Consider the following 21,852-nt stretch of genomic DNA (forward strand, 5'->3'; position numbering starts at 1 on the left):
TTTCAATGATAAATCTTTTTTTTTTTTTTTTTATGACATCTGCCTCCCTCCCTCATTATGAGCAAAATAAAATTTTTAACACATGATCTTTTTTTTTTTAAAGAAAAAGAAAGAGAGAAAGAAAAAAAGAATGAAGAAGAGGAAGAAAAAGGAAGAGAAAGAGGGAGAGAGAATGGGAGTATTGCTTTATTGCCCAGGCTAGAATGCAGTCTAAAAATGAGAATTGAAAACCTCTTTTATGCCAATAATTGTGCTTAACAATGGAGACAGGAAGGAATAAGGGAAGAAAATAACAAACAAGCAGCCAACCAATATTTCATTTAAACCTGTGAAATGCTATGCGATTACTGAGGAGTGATTTACTTCCAATTATGTAGTCACTTTTGGAATAGGTGTGATATGGTACTGATAAGAATGTACGTTTTGTGTATTTGAAGTGGAGAGTTCTATAAATGTTTATTAAGTTTACTTGTTCCGGGTCTGAGTTCAAGTCCTGGATAATTAGAAAATTAGGTCCTGTTAATTTTCTATCTCGTTGATCTGTCTAATATTGACAATGTAATGTCACAGTCTCCCACTATTATTGTGTGGGAGGCTAAGTCTCTTTATAAGTCATTAAGAACTTGTCTTATGTATCTGGGTGCTCCTGTATTGGGTGCGTGTATATATAGGATTGTTAGCTCTTCTTGTTGCATTGATCCTTTTACCATTTTGTAATGTCCTTCTTTGCCTCTTTTGATCTTTGTTTCTTTAAGGTCTATTTTACCAGAGGTGAGAATTGCAACTCTTGCTTTTTATTTATTTATTTATGTTTGCTCTCTGTTTGGTTGGTAAATCTTCCTCTGTCCCTTTGAGTCTTTGTGTATCGTTGCATGTGAGATGGGTCTGGATACAGCATACTGATGGGTTTTGACTTTTTATCCAGTTAATAATATATATGAGTTTAATACTGCCGTTTGATGCTAGCTGGATATATTTTTGGAAAGGCTGATACTGGTTGTTCCTTTATATGTGTAGTGCTTCTTTCAGAACCTTCTGCAAAGCAGGCCTGGTGATGGTAAAATCTCTAAGTACTTGCTTCTTTGCAAAAGATTTTATTTTTCGTTCACTTTTGAAGCTCAGTTTGGCTGGATATGAAATTCTGGGTTGAAAGTTCTTTTCTTTAAGGATGTTGAATATTGGCCCCCACTCTTTTCTGGCTTGTAGGGTTTCTGCTGAGAGATCTGCTCTAAGTCTGATAGGCTTCCCTTTGTGGGTAACCTGACCTTTCTCTCTGGCTGCTCTTAGTATTTTCTCCTTCATTTCAACCCTAATGAATCTGACGATTATGTGCCTTGGGGTTGGTCTTCTTGAGGAATATCTTTGTAGTGTTCTCTGTATTACCTGGAGTCCAATATTGTCCTGTCTTACTAGGTTGGGAAAGTTTTCCTGAATAACTTCCTGAAGAGTATTTTCCAACTTGGATTCATTCTCTTCGTCACATTCAGGTACACCTATCAAACGTAGATTAGGTCTTTTGACATAGTCCCGTATTTCTTGGAGACTTTGCTCATTCTTTTTTATCCCTTTTTCTCTAATCTTGACTTCTCGTTTTATTTTGTTAAGTTGGTCTTCGAACTCTGATATCCTTTTTTCTGCTTGATCAATTCGACTGTTAAAACTTGTGCATTCTTTGCGAAGTTCTCGTGTTGTGTTTTTCAGCTCCATTAATTCACCTATATTCCTCTCCAAATTGTCTATTCTCGTTAGCATTTCGTCAAACCTTTTTTCAAAGTTCTTAGTTTCTTTGCATTGGGTTAGAACAAGTTCCTTTAATTCACAGAAGTTTCTTATCTTCCACCTTCTGAAGTCTACTTCTGTTAATGGAACGCACTCGTTCTCCATCAGGGCTTGTTCCGTTGCTGATGAGGAACTGTGATCACCTGTAGAGGGAGAGGCATTCTGATTTTGGGTATTCTCAGCCTTTTTATGCTGGTTTCTTCCCATCATTGTAAATTTATCCATCTGTCATCTTTGTGATTTATGACTTTCAAATTAGGTCTCTGAGTGGACGTCGAACTTGTTGATTCCCAGCGCTGAAATCTGAGCAATCCACTGTGCCGGCCAAAACAGCGGTGTTAAGATTGATGGTGCTTTTCTGCCCGGGAATCGGCCAAAAGGGGACCCAGTCCCGCTCACTCTGCACCAAGAACTGCCACACTGAGGCGCCAGCAAAACTGCCGCGCCGGCCACAAGAGTCGCGCTAGCGACCCATGGGGCTCCTCCGCTGGGAATCTCCTGGTCCGTGAGCAACAAAAATTCGTCTGAAAGTGTGGCGTCCTCTCGTTCTCTGCGCTTTCACTAGGAGCTACTATCCCAAGATGCTAGTGGTCAGCCATCTTGGATCTCTCTCTCCAATGATAAATCTTGACTATGTCAGGTGATTTTCCTTTTTTCCCTCTGTGGAAAAGATGTTTTATCAGTTTTCCGTACCTATTATGTGAAATAGATTTCATAAATATAGCTAGTGATCTTCAGGCACTACTGAAACATTTATGTTACATACGTCATAATTATTGTGAATGATAAAGTTGTGTGAAATGGGGAAAATGAAGGAAAGATAGGAGTTGGTCAGGGCTCTGACTGAGTGGCCAGTGAAACATGTTAAAGGACAATAAATAATTTGAGCTCTTTGGGAAATATTGTTATTTACTTTTCTACTTTTATTTTCACTTTTATTGCCATATTTCTTCACAACTCCATTTCTTTTCTGTTATTACTCACACAGTAGTCTACTTCCTTCAAACTCTATCATCACTGCTATATCCATTTCCTCTCCACCTGAATCCTGTTCAGTACTCTACATCTCAAATGGCCTATTGAAATACTCTCTTTATTGGCCATCTTACTACAATCAATTTTTTATAGAGAGGAAACTTTAAAAAATGTAAGCCAGTCCAAATTGTTCTGATTAATAGCTGTATAACCCTCCCATAGATTTCCATTGTGCTCAAAATAAATTCTAACCGTGGCTCTCAAAGCCCCAAAATTAGGCTCTAGACTCTGTAAAGGGTGGAAGCAGTGTGGATTCTTTACTTAGTGTATTCTGATAGCCATGTGTCACTATGCACGTGTTCTTTGTGTCTTCATATCCTCCAGTTGCATTTTAAAGCACTTTCAGAGTATGTGGTTTTGACTAATGAAGCATTTTCATAGAAAAAAAAAAAAGGCCAGGCATGGTGGCTTATGCCTGTAATCCCAGAACTTTGGGAGGCCAAGGTGGGCAGATTATTTGAGGTCAGGAGTTGGAGACCAGCCTGGCCAACATGGTGAAACCTCGTCTCTACTAAAAGTACAAAAAAATTAGCTGGGCATGGTGACACATGCCTGTAATCTTAGCTACTTAGGAGGCTGAGGCCGGAGAATTACTTGAACCTCGGAGGCGGAGGTTGCAGTGAGCTGAGATCATGCCACTGCACTCCAGCCTGGGCAACAGAGCAAGACTCCTTCTCTGGTTTATGAATTCTCAGGCACATTGTCCTTTCTGTCTTTTGAAACTGCCAAGCTTACTTCTTCCCTAGACCATTTGCTCTCATTGTGCTCTCTCCATGGGCAGTTCTGCTACCCGATTTTTGCATGATTGGCTCTCTTTTTTAAATGTACTTTGGTGTGATGTTGGCTTGGTTTGGTGGGAGTTGTGGGTGGAGTTGTGGAGTCTGTGGTCCTGCTGCAAGATGGTGGCAGGTGTTGCACAGGTGCCTTGTGGATTGTCAGCTTTGTTGGTGTGATTTGCAGTTATCTTGGTGCAGTGGTAGCTCTGTTCCATGTGCAGTTGTCACCAGTTACTCCAGGGGTTTGATGTGCTGATGGTGTTGTCAGCTGCCTGGGTGGAAGATGTATAAACAACTGGTGGAGGACCTAGTAGCTTCCCAACGATGCAGAGGAGCATAAAACTTTCCAGCAGGTAGAGAACTCCTTGCATGGTTCTTGAATGCATGAAGAGTATGTTGGTCTGGTTTGTCCAATTTCACATCAGACACCCTAAGTCTTTTATCATTGTTGTTTGTCAGACCTTTGAGGGTCTTATTCACTGCATCAAATCTGTTGTACATGTGGTGTTTGAGGTCTTTAATGTGATCCAGTACTTAGGACAATTCACTGCTGATAACCATTTCAGCTTGTTCTCCTCTCTTCCTTTGCATTGGTGATACTTTGAGGGTCACTTTCTCTGTTGAAATGGCTGCAGAGATTGAGCCCTCTTCTTTCATGGCAAGTGACAAGGATGGAACCAGGATCTCTTTTGGCAGGTACTCAAGCAACATAGGTGGTGATTTGTAGTCCTGTCCCTTTGGTCATGGCGATTCCCCCTTTTCCTCAAGGTCTGATGATGTTTGCTTGATGCTGATACTAGCAATCCGCTGATTGACTTGATGTCAGATCCCTCCATAAGTTTCCATAACTGGCTTTCTTGCCATTAACCTTTCGATGGCAAGGATCCCCAGACTCTTCAATATATATTAGTCCCCTTCCTCCAGACACCCTCTATCACCACCTTCCAGTTTTTTTTTTTAAATGACTTCAGGTAATTATAACTACAGGTATATTGTTCATTCCTTTGCTTGCCCATTGTCATGAGAATGCAAGCCCCATGAAGGCAAGGATCTTGCTTATTATATATTCTGCTAACCCAAGCACCAAAAACACCCCCAAAACACTGATATGCTTCATAAGTATTTCAGTGAAATAATTAATTAATTTACTAAATAAGTATTATTTATTGATGTCCTACTATCTGCCAGGTGCAATGCAACATTGTCTTGGGAACCAAGACAAATGTGGTGTGGTTTTATACCCCCTGTGGCTTACTGGCTGGCCATTATCTGTATCTGGTCATCTGGTTACTAAACCATCTTTTAGGATTTAAATTTAACTTTTGTTTGAGGTATGAAGATAAGTTGATATTTTAACATATTCACAGATAGTCAGATACTTTGGTTCTCTAACTCTCCATATACTCCCTAAGAACCTCTAAAATTTAGCTTCTCTCATTTTACATATATAATTTTTTCACTTTATTAGGGCTTTATCCAGCATGTACCAGATTCAAGGCTTTTTATAGCTTATTATAAGGTATACACATGAGGGTAAGATATTTACCCTGTCTTCAAGGAATGCAAAATTTAGTAGACAGAGATAAGCTCTGTATTCTGGTAAACATGAAATAAGGCTGTATCTTGAAAATTCTTTAAAGGAGGAGGAATGGGTGATAGGGGAATCCAGAGAAGGGAGCTATCTCACAGAAGTGAGATTAATAGTAAATCCTTCATTAAGAGATTTACTTTTTCTTGGGCTTTAATAATCACCACGACCTTGACAGATGGAGATGTAGAAGAAAGGAAAAGGGAAGGAAATGAGTTTTCCAGTTGAGCTGCAGCATCAGCATAAAGTTTTGGAAAGAATCTATGTCGTGGGGGGTTTTGAAATTTCCTTGGTAGGTGGTGGGAGCCATTAGAGTTTTGTTGGGACCAACATTAGCACAGAATTGCTTTAGATAGAGGAGTTTAGACATCTTTGATAGAATGAATTGGAGTAAGGCCAAATTGGAGGCAGGGAGATCAATCAATTAGCAAACTTAGAAGAGATGACAGCCTAGATAGGACAGAATAAGGGTTTGAAAAGTAAGATAAAAGATTTCCTAAATACACATACACACACACACACACACACACACACAGAAAGAGAGAGAGAGAGAGAGAGAGAGACAGAGAGAGAGAGAGCTAGTGAGGAGAACTGCTCATAATGAGCTTTTCCCTTATTATGTTTATTCTGAACTGCAATTGCTTCATTCCTCAACCCAGGCCTTTTCACCTTCACATTCATGAATTCTTTCTTTATATAAGCTACATTTTGGTGAATAGATTTTTTTTTTCTTTTTGGTGTATTTTACTATTCTCAGGTATTTATAAGCATTTTTAAGATCTCTATGAATTCTCAAAATACCCACATTTCTGGCACAATAGCAAGACTTAAGTTTAGACACCAATGGTCCCTTTATTCTTATGAATTACCGTCTTGCTGTTTATTAGGCTTTCTCAACAGATTGACATAGTTGGCCTAATTTTCTCTGTAAGATCTTTCACTCCTACCTGTTCCCACCAACACATACATACATATGCATACCCCAGATTGAATCATACTTGTTTCAGAGATGTTTGGCCTCAAAATCCAAATGTCTAAGCCCTATGGCATTTGGTTTATAGATTTCATTCAAATATTCTGGTTGGCCATATGCCGTAGCTCTAGCTAGGGATGCCAGAGTGATAAATCTATTGGTTGTGTTTCAGTCCCCACCCTATTTGAATTCTTAGTAGTATTCTATGTTAATGACCACACCTTCCTTGAGATACTGTTCTCCATTGGTTTCTGTGCTGTAACAGCGTCTCTGTTTTCTTTTCCCTTGCCTCTCAGTCTGTTTCTTCTTTACTGGTATAGTCTCTACGTGGCCAGTAAATACCGACATTTTCCAGAGTCTGGGTCCTCGTCTCTTCTGATTCTGCATACTTTCCCAGCTGTTGCTTTCATTCCACACCTTTGGTCAGTAGGAGCCTTGTCAGATTGGCTCCTGAATCCTATTAATATGACTCAGGTAGCCTCTGAGGGCTTCCTTATTGTCTAGTTTAAGATACTCTGAGCTTATCTGTACGTTTTCAGCCTTAAATGTAGAATAGTCCTTTCTCCAAAAAGTCTTTGTTTCTTTTAGTTGGAAATGGTATTTCAAGACCATAATTTGGGCCCTAGAGGTGCTTATTGTGACAGGATTTGTCATTGTTTCCAGGCTTTCGTATTATGTATGCATATATAAACAATAGTACTTGTAATTTAAATTCAGAACTATGTGTTTTTATTCATCTCTTGTGTATTACATCTGTGTTTTCCTTCTACATTAAGAATCTTCATTCTGAAGGACACGGGATGGTAGAACATCCCACATTACAAACACAATAGCTCAGAATAATAGCACTAATATGATCACCACTGCTTTTGATTCAGTAAATATTAGTGAGAATACTGATGAACATATAGTATGCATATTCTAATTGACTTGAAAAGTCACAGACCTCTGTATTATTTATTTGTCTGGGTAACAAACAGTACTGATTAGTTGAAGTGATTTTTTCTCACTATGCCCTTCACTAAACTTGAGGCTGTCAGTGTTTTCCAAGAGAAGCCTGTTGGGAGTTCCACTCAACAGGCAGATTGGCATCATTAGGCCAGCGTAATTCACTGTGAGGAGCTGCCTGGTGGAAGCTTGAGCTGGGCCCTCTACTAATTATTTTTACTACTCTTGTTGTAAAAAGAGCTTCTAGATCCATGGACACATTAGATCCATTGGGAATGAGCAATTCTGCTTTTGTTTATTTCCAGTGAATATGGTACTGATTTTCTGTTTCTTGCTAAAATATATGTTAATGGTGAATCCCTTGAAAGCCACTTTGAGATGATCATAATTATTATTCAAAGAAGAATAGAGGTGTGTTTGTGAGAGAACTGGGACAGAAAAAGGCGTTTAATGGATTCATTTTGGAATATCACATGTAAGTGTTCATCTCTTTGGAGGAAAAATGAAACTGAAACAGATTTTAATGGGCATAATGGAAACACTGGAGCTTTTACTTTGGCAAGCCTCTTGAATTTCCAGCCCAGGAATGATCCATCCCCACTTAGTTATATGTGTAAACTGCTACTTTGTAGAAGGAAATCTAAACATTTGCAGCTAGTTAATGGGAAAAATTAAAGGGAAGGTCTTTTGAACTTTTGTGTAGAAAGTTTTGAGGAAGCTAAACTCAAAGATAACTCTGGAAACATGAAGGTGGATGGAGAGAGAAATGATAGTGGAGATCATATTACATATATTTATGATGTAATATAATAGCTGAGAAGGTGGATGCGTGGTGTGTGACATGCCAAAGATAATTTGTTTCCACTCTATTTTAAAGAGATGTTACTAACTCAGTATTCCTTTCTACTCCTTCTATACCTGAAAAGTATTAAATATTAAAAATGATAACGTACTGTAGGAAAAGGATTAAGGGAACAAAGATCTATTGAAAAAGAAAGATTATAGATGCTAAATATAACTTGTATTACATCAATTTAAGAATGGATGTGACTACAAATAATGAAAATCAGCAAAAAATAAATATGAAACCAGGGAATTTTTTTTATTGATGTAGGGATATATAAATAGAAGCAATAAAGAAATCCAGGCATGGAAAATTTGGTTTTAAAGGATTTTAATACCAATAATGATAACTTGGAAGAAATGCTTTTATAGTTGTATGCATGGAAACTGTAAACTTACACATCACGTGCATATTTGACAAGAAAATGGAAGTTCCTGATGTTCTGTGTATGAGCTGAGCTTCTACAATGAGTAGTGGGATTTGTGAAGGGTCTGATTGAAGAGAATTGAGAAGGCAAACCTTTTAAACTTGACAGTTTATGGTATCACATTATCTTCTAACTTGAGTAACCTATTTTAGATAACTTGGTCTTTTCCAAATGAATATTCAGTCTTTCATATTTCTCCCTTTCCCCTGTTCCTCTTCAAATGACACCTGGTTATATAGGGGAAAGGGGCTTTCTACATGAACTCTTAGCAGGAGAAATAGTGGCCACATAACCAGTCTGCATCCTCTGAACCTTCCTGGGTCCTTGCTGTGCAGTGACTGGTCTGGTTTGCTTTTGGAAATAGTGGCTGCTGAGATCGATTTTAAACTGCAGGCAATGACATGCAGTTTGGGTACCATGCAAGCCCTTATGTGACATCCCTGGTCCTAGCAATTTGCCTGCACATTTGGCTTATTTTATCTTACATCCAGCCCTGTTAGCACCTCCTCTCCTCCCTGGAACATATGGAAACCTATGGACTCCCTGTATTCCCTGAAGGGGGCTTAGGGAGCCAGAAGGTCTAACTCAGCTCACCCACTGAGCCACTTTCCTGTACTTGTGGGTCTGCTTTATGGCATACAAAGCTGGCCATGGGCATGCAAAGCACTTCCTCAGCAAACATACAGGGAAGCATGCCACTAACCAGACTCTCCAGTGTTTTTTAGAGCTCCCCGTATCCAGTTGGATGTTTTCATAATGTCCTGCTCCTCCCAAGGGAAGTAAGGGACCTATGCATCTGACCTCTTGATATTGCCTGTGTCTCTCCTCTACTCCTGCAATCACCAGGACCAGATATGACAGTCTTTCATTTCCTCCTCCAATTCTACAAAGGCTTCCCTGTGTCATGTCCTTCTTCCTCTGAAAGAGCTTTCTCTCTTCCCTTCCATAATGTTATATTGTCAGAATACCTGCTGGAAAACATGATTTTCTAGGAGGAGAAGTGAAAACACATCTAGGCAATATTTTAAAAATGTTAACTCTTTTACAAAAATTAAAATTCATCAATATAAGTTCTTATCTAAAAGGTTGTGTAAAACCCCTTGTTATTAAGGCTTTCACCATTCCATCTACTACTCTTCCTCTTTCCTGTCCATTTCTTACTTCACCGTCACTCCCTCTCACACATTGAACAACTAAGCACCTCGGTCACATTTTCTTTCTCTAGTTGCTGCCATGCCCCTGGCCTCTGGAAGCTTCAACTCCCTTGTCCCTAATGACTTTCACCTAACTACACAGTAGCTCCACACCTGAAACTACATAACAGCTCCACACCTGACATTCCAACTTTGGATCACAACCTCTCCTTGCAGCCTTCTGACATGAGTACTGCCAAAACACCGCTTCTTCTTCAGCCTTTGGCTCCTCAATTTTTTTCTTACCTATCAGCTTACCCTGTACCCTTCCTTTCTCACTCCTCTTAAATTCCATGAACCACATTTTCCATACTCCCTTGAAAGTATCCCCAATTCCACCATATTCTTCATTTCTCCAGCCTAACAAAACCTCAACTTGAATCAGTCTAGTTCAGTTTTCTTACCCTGCAACCCGTATTTCTGAGTGGCAGGCACTAGAGCCTAGCATATAGTAATTACCTAATATTTGCTAAATGAGTATATTAGTCATTCTTACACTGCTATAAAGTTATATCCAAGATGGAGTACTTTATAAAGGAAGGAAGTTTAATTGACTCACAGTTTCACATGGCTGGAAAGGTCTCAGGAAACTTACAATCATGGCAGAAGGAGAAACGGGCACCTTTTTCAAGGCTGCAGGAGAGAGAATATGAAGGAGGAACTGTCAAACACTCATAAAACCATCAGCTCACGTGAGAACTCACTCACTATCACAAAACAGCATGGGGGAAACCACGCCCATGATCCAGTCTCCACCCACCAGGTCCCTCCCTCGACAGCTGGGGATAATAGGGATTATAATTCAAGATGAGATTTGGGTAGGGACACAGAGCCAAGTCATATCAATGAGTATGTCAGTGGAACATGTATGTGGTAATATTTAAGATCATAGAATTTGGATAAGCCATATATATGATATTTTAAACTGTGAGACCTTGGGTATGCTAATGAAACCTCTCTGGGTTCTGGCTTCTTCAATGTTGAGATAAAGGATAACAGTAGTCTCTACCTTATGTAAGAATTCAAGGGCATGTGACGGTAAATCACTTGATGGAGGATTGGAACACGGTGCACTTCAAAGCATGTTAGCTAATGTGTAGTTGTTGAAGCAAAATGGAATGCACACCTATGTTTTCACCATGATTTCCCTATCATACTGTGTCACTACTCAAAAATAGTTGCAATTGGATTGGCTAGTGGGAGGAGATGGGAGCAAGGAGCTGCAAGTCAGATGGGTATGAGATTGCAACAAGCAGTAGCTGGGAGCATCTCTCAGAAGTTAATAAAATGATCGTAGTATTATTACTATGCAAGCAAATTTGTAGGAAATTATAGAATTACCTTAATATTTGGCAAGACTACGTCTTTGATTTTACATGGGCCTGTACTTCGTCTTTGCTTGATATTTTACCTTCTCTTAATCACCATTCTTCCTGCTCTTGTTTAGTTCCTAAGTTTTTTTTCTAGGACACTAGTCCTCTAAGTGTTCCATAAGAGTTCATGTATATTCTGTACTCAAAGCTTCAGCTAAGATAGAGAACAAAATGGACACTATTATCTAGATGTCATTGGGATGTGCCTCCAACTCATTTAATTTCTCTCCCCCAATTCTTGAATAGTCTTTTAAAATATTCTGAGAAGTATTACCTATCTCCCAACCTACCAACCTTTAGCGAGCATAAAATATATCTTTTTTTCCTTTGTTACTGATGTGAATCATGGTGTCTGGCCTACAAACAACCCTAGGGGTGTGTGTGTGTGGTTATTGAATACAATTAAAAGATGAGTAATTTACCATGAAGGTCAGAGAGGTGTTATGGAAATTTTCATTCCAACTTACAGTTTCTCGGGTTTAATTCTGCCAAAGAGTTCAGTAGCCAAATCTTTCTTTGGGTCTCTTACAAGTATTTTATGGATGAGTGTTGCTTTCTTTTTTCCATTCTCTTTACCATCTGTGTTGTGCTACAGAAAGAAGAACCACCATATACATGCCAATAATGGTGTTAAGCATATATTATATATATATATATATTTAATATATATTACATATTTTTAATATATATATTTAACATACATATATATAAAATGCAGATTTCCCAAAGAGATTGTACTATTAAGTGGCAGAAACTTAGATTTGAGCTTAGAGCTGAGCAATATATTTTGGAGCTATAATCTTGAAAAACTACAGCTTATGTGCATTCACATAAAACTTAACCTGGATTTAACATACCCATATCATGTACTATGGCAGTATCTGTGAATTAGATATTAGGTAATGTTACATATTTGACTTTTTGTAATTAAGATAATTAATTACTTGGAAGTGTTGTAAATAAAATTATTCGAGTATTTCAACAAAGTTGCAAAATGTCTGAATGTCATTTTAGAGGAAATAAAATAAATTACTCTGAGAATAGAAGCTTTGATAGAAAGTAGGGAGCACCAATATTTCTGCAGAGTCTTGTACATCACTTCTCTGTATAATCCTTGTCTCTATACAGGGTGTTTATGAACTACTTAGCAATAAGAAAATTAATTTGCTAGGACTATCCATACCCAGTTGTCAGATTATGTACATTATTTTCCCACTCTGATACACTCAGGTATAATGTAGGGGACTATGCTTTCAATTTAATTATCAGCATCCTGCTAAAGAATTGCATTTCCAGGAAGGTACATAAGTGCTATATCTATTTCTGTGCTTCCCTGAATCAGGAGTTGTTGGCAAGGGATACCTCACTGATTCACTTTTCTCTAAGTCTAGAAACTGTTGTCATGTTGGACATATAATCGTGTCAAAAATTATACAACTTTTATCTCTAGACCAGTAGTCACTGATGATTTTAGTTATGATTTCTCATTAATTACTTCTGTATTCATGACCATCTTGTGCTAATGGCCCAGCCACAAACATTTATACACGGTATTTATATATTTAGAAAAATACATTAATTTGCTTATGTCTTTTTATATAAATGCATAAATACATATATATAAGCACATACACATTCACAGAGGCAGATACAGTTGTCTAGAAAAAGATAGTTTTTATGAGTAATTATCATATTTATGAACAATTTATATACAGATTGTAAGATTCTAAAGTGTCTGGGTGGCAAGGTGGGGAGTAAAACAATAAAAAATAAAAAATAAATAAAGTGTTCGTCTGGAAGAGAGTATAGTAACAATACCTGGTTTTTAGGTATACAGATGTTTGCTGGATGGTTAAAGATGATCTTTATTTTTTAGTCTAATTTTAATTTAATAATACATGTATTCATTCTCATAAAGAAATTTAAAAATGTGTAGATTTACCAGAATTCCTCTTGACCATTTTTCTCTGTTCCAGGTTTTTTTCTCAGAGAAACTAATGTTTCCTCTTTGAAATGTTATCTTTCAGCTTTAAAAAATGTATGTGTGTGTATATATATACACATATACACACACACACACACATATATACATGTAAACACACATATATATGTATACACATAGAACATTTTATCTTTGTCTTGTGTGGGTGTCTTTTTAATATAAAAGGTGTTAGCAGGTATGTATTCTGCAAATTTGTTAGTCTGTCCTGCAGGCTCTTTATACCAGGGCATATATACTTACATTATTAATTTTAATAGCTATATGGTATCCAGTAGACTTAGAATAAAATTTAAAATTCTTACTTGATGGCATCTATGGAGTATGGCTACCTTATCTCTCATTGCATTCTTCTCCTTGCCCACTCCTTTCTGCTCACACTGGCTGTGTCTTGATGTTTCTGGAACACATGGAACACAGGCCCACCTGTCTCCTTGACTGAGAAGCTCCAGTCTTTAATATTTTCTTGCCTCATGTCCTTACTTCATTCAAATCTCTACTCAAATACAGCCTCATCAGAAGTTCCTTGATGTTCCTGTCCAACTCCTGTATCCTCCCATTTAGTCTCTCTCACTCACTTTCTCTCTCTCCCCTTAACATGCTTTATTTTTCTTTATATTTATCACTACCTGACATGTAATAGATTTATTTCTTCATTGTCTGTCTTCCTCCTCTAAAATGAAAAGTTTATTTTTGGAATTTGTTTGCTAATACATCCCCAAGGCCTAGAACAGTGAATGGCACATAATTGGTGTTCAATAAATATTTGTGAATGAGTGACTAGTATGAAAGTTTAGTTTGTTTAACAGTTTTCTTTCTGATGCACATTTGTTTCCAAGTTACACTATGACAATGCCACAGTGAATATCTTCTTATATGTCTACACACATACATATATATACATGTGTGTATCCAGGGTGGATTTGGATAAGAAAAATTTTTGGATCAGTGTGTATGCACATTTAAAATTTTAATAGGAAAAAAATAGCCCTTCAAAGAGGTTATACCAATATAACCCCTTCAATAATACTCTCCTTCAATGAGGAAATATCTGTTTCCCTCCATTCTTGCCAACATTACATGTGAAATAACTTTTTAATGTGTGTCTATCTGTTGGGAAAATCGGAAGTTTGTTATAAAAGAAAAAGAGAAAGTACTATTGAGTAGGCAACTATTAGTTTCTTCCTAAAAATGTGTCCATTTACCTTTAAGTGTTATACCACTCTTTTTTTTAAAAAAATGTATAAGACTACTTAATGAAAAAGTCCAGTATATTGTTGAACAGTAGAAGAGAGGGAGAGATCCTTTTCTTATATCTAACTTTAACATTCCCTAGGAAATATGATGGTCGCTCTTGATTTTTTTCTTCATATTATTGTCTTTTTATTTGACAAATAGTAATTGTATATATTTATGGGCCACAATATAATGTTATGATACATGTATACATTGTGGAATGATTAAATCAGACTAAAATATCCATCACCTCACATACTTGTCAGTTCTTTCTTGTGAGAACATTTAAAATCTGCCTTCTTAGCAGTTTTGAAATATGCAATACAACACTATTAACTATGGTCACTATGCTGTGCGGTTCTTGCAGCTTGCATTTATTGAGTCAAGAATGTTTCTTAATTTGTATTCTCAGTATGCTGAGTTGTGTATTCCCAAGAACAAGACCAGAATCTTAGAACACTTTACTTAGTTCTTCCTTTTTTTTTTTTTTAACACTTCTCATGTTGATAGCACCTGTGATTTAAATTCTAAATTGTCACTGGAATTTAAAAGATCGCAATGCATACTTATTGGCACTTTATCATACATTTTACTGTTTCTTTGCTCACCATTACATCTTTGTTTGGTCTTCCTCTTCTATTCATTTTTCATTATACTTTAGTACCACCTGTAGTGATTCTTTCAGAGTGTCTGAGAGTAATAGAATCTCACATACTTGAAAATATCTTTATTTTGCTTTTAGAATATGAATTATAGTTGGGAGTAGAACATTTTAGGTTTAGGAGGATGAAAAGAAGTTGGTTAATGGGTACAAAAATATGGTTAGATAGAAGGAAAAAGTTCTAATATTCGATAGTGCAGTAGGGAAATTATAGTTAACAATAGTTTATTGTGTATTTCAAAATAATTAGAAGAATTGTAATTTTCCCAACATAAAAAAAGGTTAATGTTTGAGATGATAGATATCCCAATTACCTTGACTTGATCATTACACATTATATACATGTATCTTAAAAACCACATGTACCCCCAAAATATGTACAACTATGATATATCAATTTTAATAAAAGAAAAAAAGAATTTTCAGTTCAAAGTAGTATATTTCATGACTTTAAAGATATAGTCCCACCATCTTCTTATATCAAATATTGCTGAGAATTCAGCTTAATTCTAATATTAACTGATCTTGGCTTGTTCTCCTCTAAACTCCCTCATTCCTTTGATTGTGAAGGCTAATGCTTTTATTTCGCTTTGAGAAATATTCTCTCATAATTTACTGAAGCATTTCCTCTAGTTTGCTGTATCCTCTGTTTTGCAAACTACTATTACATAAGTGTTTAAAGATTTATATCCATCCTCTACTTCTGTTTTTCTTTGAAACTCTCTCTTCTCCCCTTTTTTCAAGCACACTGGTATTCAGCCACCTGAGCATGTGGGCCACCTCTGTTCCTCTCATTGGCAGTGTACCCTACTTCCCCAAAAGCTTGCAGCTATCTTGGGGCTGTTCTCCACCTTTTTTATTTAAAATTGTTTTTGGCCTTTAGGCATTCTGTCATTTAAATATTTTTTGCTGGGCATAGTGGCATGTGTCTGTGGTCCCAGCTAGTGGGGGGGCTGAGGCCAGGAAGATCATTCACACCCAGGAGTTCAAGTTCAGCCTGAGCAACATATCAAAACCCCATCTGTAAAAATATGTATGTATATATTAAGAAAAATCTAAAAAATTGTATATTTTATACTTTCTTGTTTACTTAGGTCATGCCTTGTTTTCCACCAGCCTTGTGTATTCCTTTATTTTTCAAACATGTTTCTGTTATTTGTATGGGTTTGGGTTGGGATGGGGCACTTCTATGGATTCTTATTCTGTCATCTTGATCCCATCTCTTGCTTAATGAGTTGGATAATAGTAATAATATATCCTAATCATTGTTAAACATTAGATATGTTAAGACTGAAGAATCCTTACCAAATTTTTTAAAAAGTATGATTCTTGACCATCTTTCTGTTACCATTTGCTGTGATCCTTTTTGATCACAAAAGTTTGGCCCCTTGTAACCTTCAAAGGCAATAAGCAATTTGATCTTAAAATTGCTATTCCTTTGCCATAGATAGTATCTTTCTAGACTGAAATTACGCATTTTAAATGAAAATCTCCCCACTTGACCAAATTTCCATTTCTCAGGAGGTATGTTCACATGGTCCAAAATGTACTATTGAAAAGTTTATCTTTTACATAATTTTCATTAAGATTTTAAAACATGGATGATAAATTTTGAGAAACCAGGTTTTACAGACAAAACACATGCAGCTCCATGAATATTGGAGGTATTTGAATCCTTGAGATGTCAGCTGTGGTTTTGGAGGCCACAGGCTTTCAACCACTTACACTGGAGTCTAGTAGGAGCTGGAATGAGTCTTTGGCTTGATTTTGAAGCAGTTGGCTATAAAATATCCATTGAATTAAACAGAGGCATGTGGGCAAGTTATGTCAAAAAGCATTAGAAGCATAATACATCATAGAAACTCCCTGCAACTGATTTTCTGGGATTAAAAGCAGTGTTTCATCCGGCCAGTTGCTTGTTGCAATTTCAACAGACTAGAAGGTATTTTATTTTTATTTTCCTTTTTACCTCCTTTTCAAAGTTTCCCATAATAAGAGTTACAGTTATTTCCGTTTTGGTAAGAGATCATAAGTTCCAGCAGCTCTGAAAGGATGTGGATAGTCAATGTTACTCTGCAATCAATATAGTTTTTAAGATTTTAAAAAAATAAATTATGAATTTTAAAAGGCTGGTCATGAAACTGAGTCATGTTTTTTTTCTTTGTTTATGATATACAATTTTTTTGTATATCTCAATGGCTTCTACAATGCATGTATCATTTCATATGTTTTATGATATCACTGCTTTTATTGATGTTTAGGGGACCAAATGATTTTATAAACTGCTTCTTAATGGTGAGAATTTAGAATGTGTTATAAGAATTAACTGGTATCTAAATATAAGAACTGTGATCCTCGAAACATTTTAAATGCAGTACTATCATAAGTAATATTTGATCATTTCTCAGACATGAGTAATAATTATTTAAAAATTTTAGGATGCAGTGTAGCTTGGAGAAAGAAGAAAAGTTAATATGTGGTCAAAGTATGCCATTGTAGAATTTGAAGAATTAACGTATTCTATTACTTTCTGTTTCAGAGGCTGTAATAATGTTTTTAGGGCATTTCTCTGTATGCATTAGTTCTCCTAACTGAGATTATAATGTCTATAAAGGCAAGGGTTTTCCTTTTGTTGCCTTCCTACAGGAATAATTCTAGTGCTTTGCACAATGCTCAGTGAAGAGAATGCTTGATAGCTTTAGAGTCACTGCATGGCTCTGGACGCGTGGAGTGCCTACCTTTGTGTTGGAAATGGGCATTGTCTCAAATCCCTGTAAATGTTGCATGTCACAGATTTATGCAATAGTTTCAATGTGAAATTAGGAGAATCAGGCTTGTTTGCTTTTTTACAGTGCAGCTTAAATAGTTCAAAATAATTTGGGAAAGGTCACTCACAGTTATAAAAACCTTTAACTTAACGAAAAAAAAATGAAAGAAATGTGCTTTGTAGCATTGAAATATATATACAACATATATACTGCATTATATTATAAACAGAGATCCTGTTAGGTTTATGTAAATAAACTAATAGTTAAAATAACTAAATATAAAAATATTTATGGAGTAAATGCAATGCAGAAGGTAGTACATGCAGTTCAAAAGTACCAGATGAGAAGAAATCCCTGACAGAAAGAAGTTCACAGTCTAATGTGGTAGTTTTTATTTAGCAATTGAGTCTGTTACGGAGAATCTGATACAATTTTTTATTTTCTAAGCAAGGCATCTTAAACTGGGATTTTGCTTCCTGCGAAGAAACCACTCTATCCTTTCCAAAGAAATGAGAAAAAAGGGCCGGGTTCAGTGATAACAAGAACTTTTAAAATATAAGTATATAGCGGATCTCTTTTAATAGGAAAAGTAACCCTAGAGAGTTCTAGAAAGTATTGTAAAATGCCTTAAGATTGGTTCACACTAACTCTATGGCAGTGGGATACCTCAATGCAACCTCGGGGGACAGCCCTAACTCTAATAGTGTATGGCTCAATGGCGCCCCCTGGAGTATGAGGGCTATTTTATTTTAACACATGGATGATAAATTTTGAGAAATTAGTATGAGTGCGACCCCTGGAGTTTTGCAACACAGGGCCTTCTCAGAGAGGAGTACTTGTGTAATTTACCTGAAATAAGTCTAGTTTGGACCCATTATTTCTTTTATTTGAAGCAAATTTTGTCATAGTCTTGAACTTACTGTATATACTAACCTGAAAAGTCAGGATAGAATGATGGATATTACTGGAGGAAAGGAGTGAGGCCAGGCCAAAGTTCAAAGGGACCTGGGTTTCCAGCTCTGTGACTGTAGTTCAATTTGAAAAACCCTTACTGAGCTACTTGGAAGGATGAGCTATGTCATCATAGCAACACTGGGACCCCTTCTGCAGATCTCAGCTGTCTCTGCCAATCAGCCTGGCCCCGAGCCATCAAATCCATGTATGAGAAAGCCAGATGCTGCATACTCAAGGTTGCACCAACCAAGCACAGATGTGCCAGAGGGAGGGGGGAGTAAAATTTTCTCAGAGAGTCATCTTTTCCCTCCGTATGATAGAATTACTGATGATAGAACACAATTCTTCTACTTTGTGTCAATGTACAGTTAATTCAGCAATTCCTAACTCCTACTGCTAATTTATTGCTTATCTTTAAGGCTTTTGAATCACTTTATTTTTTATGCCAAAAATATGGTACTCATTATGTTGTGTTTTTGTTTGCAGTGCTCTACATAGTGTGCAGACGTATGTGTGTTCCTGGTGTGTATGTGTGTGTGTATTTACCCATAGATTTTGAGTGTTCCAAGGGCAGGAATTGAATATATTTATCCTTGTGTCCTTTGTGCCCACCTCTGGTCTGGTGCTTAGTTAGGCAATCCACAAATGCTGTTTGCATTGTTGAAACTTAGGACACTAAGTTTAATGAATGATAAGATCACTCCTGACAAGCCTTCATTGGGTGAATTGAGGGATATGGTCATTCGGAAGAAGGAAGTGTGATAGAGCCAGTATTCACAGCAGTATTGAAGTTAGAAGATGTCTGAAATACCTGTCAATTTGATATGTGTATTATAGTTTGTAAGTAAAAACACTGGAAGGCAGTTTTCATAAAAAGAACAGTAATATCTTCTAAAATGTGTTTTTATATATCTGATTGCGATTTACTAATGGAATAAGAATATTCCCCAGGCATCACAGTAATAGGGGTTATTTTGAAACAGAACAAGCTTTTAAATGAATCTTCTAATTAGAAAAATATCAGGCAATAATGATATCCTACTTTTAAAAATCAGCTTCAGCGAATTACAGATTTGATATAAAAAACATTCTGAAGGCACTGGACAAACATTGTACTGTAGAAGGCAGACAAAAATGCAATGGCTCGAATTCTTTTACATTATTTTTTGGTACTCACAGTAAGTCTGCCAGTTACATAAGCTAGTTATTAATCAGGTTTTAAGTGACCTACCAAAGGTCTTATCTTTAATACCTATGCTGCTGCTTCTCTATCAGGCTGCCTTATTTCAATTAAAATATATGAAGATGATCAAGAACTTGGCACAAAAACGAGCACTCCAAAATTCTAAATACAGTTATTTCTATAGGAAAGCCAACTGTTCTGTTAAAAATCTAGGCTAGCTGACCTAGATCTCCAAACTGAAAGGTTTGCTGAGACACGTGCAGCCGTGTAAATCTCTGAGATGTGGGTTATTTAAACAGATGGTAACTGTGACACAGTGAGCTCTACATGCAAATTGGCAGAGACTAGGACCAGAAAGGAAGTAGGCTAGAGAGGAAACATAATCTCACTGTGGACCTCTGAGAATTTTAATTAAAACGCAGAACAAAATTCAGAGTGCTTGGATATACTTCTTCAGAATATTAATGGAATATTAGCATTGGTTGGATGGTTGCTATGATACCAACAGTGAGAAGGGCCAGGAGAGTTTTTGGAATCTTCTTTAGATTTTGCTGAGTTCCTGGGTGTGATTTGGCCCTGCCAGTTTTATACACTCAAATAACATCTGGAGGAGAAAGGAAGGTTGGGGCAATGTTTCTGCTGTGGTGTTGATATTGCCAAATCCAGTTGTGGGAAGTTCGATTTCTTTGTTTTCTATAACAGTATTCTACAGGCAAGGCACTAGTTTGTTAGGTGTCAAGAGACTATTTAAGCAGAGTTGTTGGTGGCTTCCAGACTCATGGATCTAGAAATCCAAAAATTTCTGATGGTGACATGCTGGACAGTTCTGCAGTGCTGTTCTGGGCTCTGCTCCTGGGGCTTATCCTAAAGCCTGCTACTGTAGTCCTGACAATGATTTTGCACTCCTACTTTCCTGTATTAACTTTTTAGCTTAGCATAACTAGAATAATGTTTTTCTTGCAACCCACCTATAAGTGATACAGTACATAGAATAAAATATAGCTATTTCCTGCCTGCATCCCCTCTCCTTTAATCTATGGTAAACCTGATTCTTGTTTCCGTGCTGAATTGTAAAGCACATGTATCATTCATCTTTCTTTAGAAGGAAGAGGAGAATAGCTTTTCAGGAGAAAGGGGTTAAAGCTCTTTACTACATAATCCAGAGAGATCTTTTTGGTTTCTCTGGGTTATGTAATGAGAAGATTATCAAGAGATATAAGGATAAACTTTTGATTTAAGAAGTCAAGTTCATGAGCATTTAAAGCCATGTTTATAACTTACATATATCAAGATAGTTGATGAAAGAATGGCTGTGTCTCATGAAAAATTATCTAATATTGACAAGAAATTTTCTGGAATTAGGGCAATGACTTCCTAATTTATTGTATTTTTTTCTTCATTGCATCTTTTCCTCAAAGAGGAAGTCAAAAGACAAAACAAATATAGGGCTATTTGGCTAATACTACTGGGTCACTCTGATAGATACATAATCAAGCTAATGCTTGATTCTCTTAAGTGACATTTAAAATACAAGTATATATGCAGTTCCCTAGTGTTATTTTACTCTTAAATTAGGGAACTGATGTGGAAATTGAAAAGTTTCAGCTAGAAGATAAGAAAAGACTGACGGTCTCATTAACTACTCATAATTAACCACTGGGTGATATTTGTATATATTTGCTCTTCGGCAGTTTTTCTGGGCATACATTGCTTGAAAAAAATATCAATACTGTAAGAATATATTTCTCATTTGAAAAGTAGAACTTTATGAGTGAATTAGTTAAATCACATTTTTCTATGACCTTAATTCCAAATCTTTTACCTTTTCTTGGATCAAATTAGTTTCTATAATTAGCTATGTGTTTTCTTTCAGTTTATTTTTTATATTTTGACTTGTGTGTGTAGCCACAAAAATACAGGTTTACATTCTACATGAGTTCTTTCTTTACAAGTAAGATCTGTATGCATATTTTTGCAACCTACTTTTTTCCAACAATATGCTTGTGAGATCTATCCTTGTATAGTGTTCCTCAACTCATGATGGACGTACTTATGTCTCAATAAACCTATCACAAGTTGAAAGTACAGTAAGTCAGAAGCACATTTAATATGCCT

The 21,852-nt window shown here is 36.6% G+C and overlaps 1 protein-coding gene across 2 annotated transcripts in view; it reads left to right on the forward strand.

Moving 5' to 3' along the window:
• Positions 1-21,852, forward strand: part of CAMK4 (calcium/calmodulin dependent protein kinase IV) — a 253,623-nt gene that overhangs the window by 36,336 nt on the left and 195,435 nt on the right. Inside the window, exon 1 of one of the 2 annotated variants that reach the window (XM_064376208.1) lies at positions 15,849-15,865. The exons of the other annotated variant lie outside the window; for it this stretch is intronic. Within the exon in view, the coding sequence (XP_064232278.1) occupies positions 15,864-15,865 (2 nt within the window). The 5' untranslated portion in view covers positions 15,849-15,863. Of the gene's footprint in view, positions 1-15,848; positions 15,866-21,852 lie in introns of those variants that run through there. 2 annotated transcript variants of the gene reach the window in all.

The sequence above is a fragment of the Aotus nancymaae genome, unplaced genomic scaffold, assembly GCF_030222135.1.
Source record: "Aotus nancymaae isolate 86718 unplaced genomic scaffold, 86718_ANA_hifiasm-v0.15.2.pri h1tg000014l, whole genome shotgun sequence".
Lineage (NCBI taxonomy): Eukaryota > Metazoa > Chordata > Mammalia > Primates > Aotidae > Aotus > Aotus nancymaae.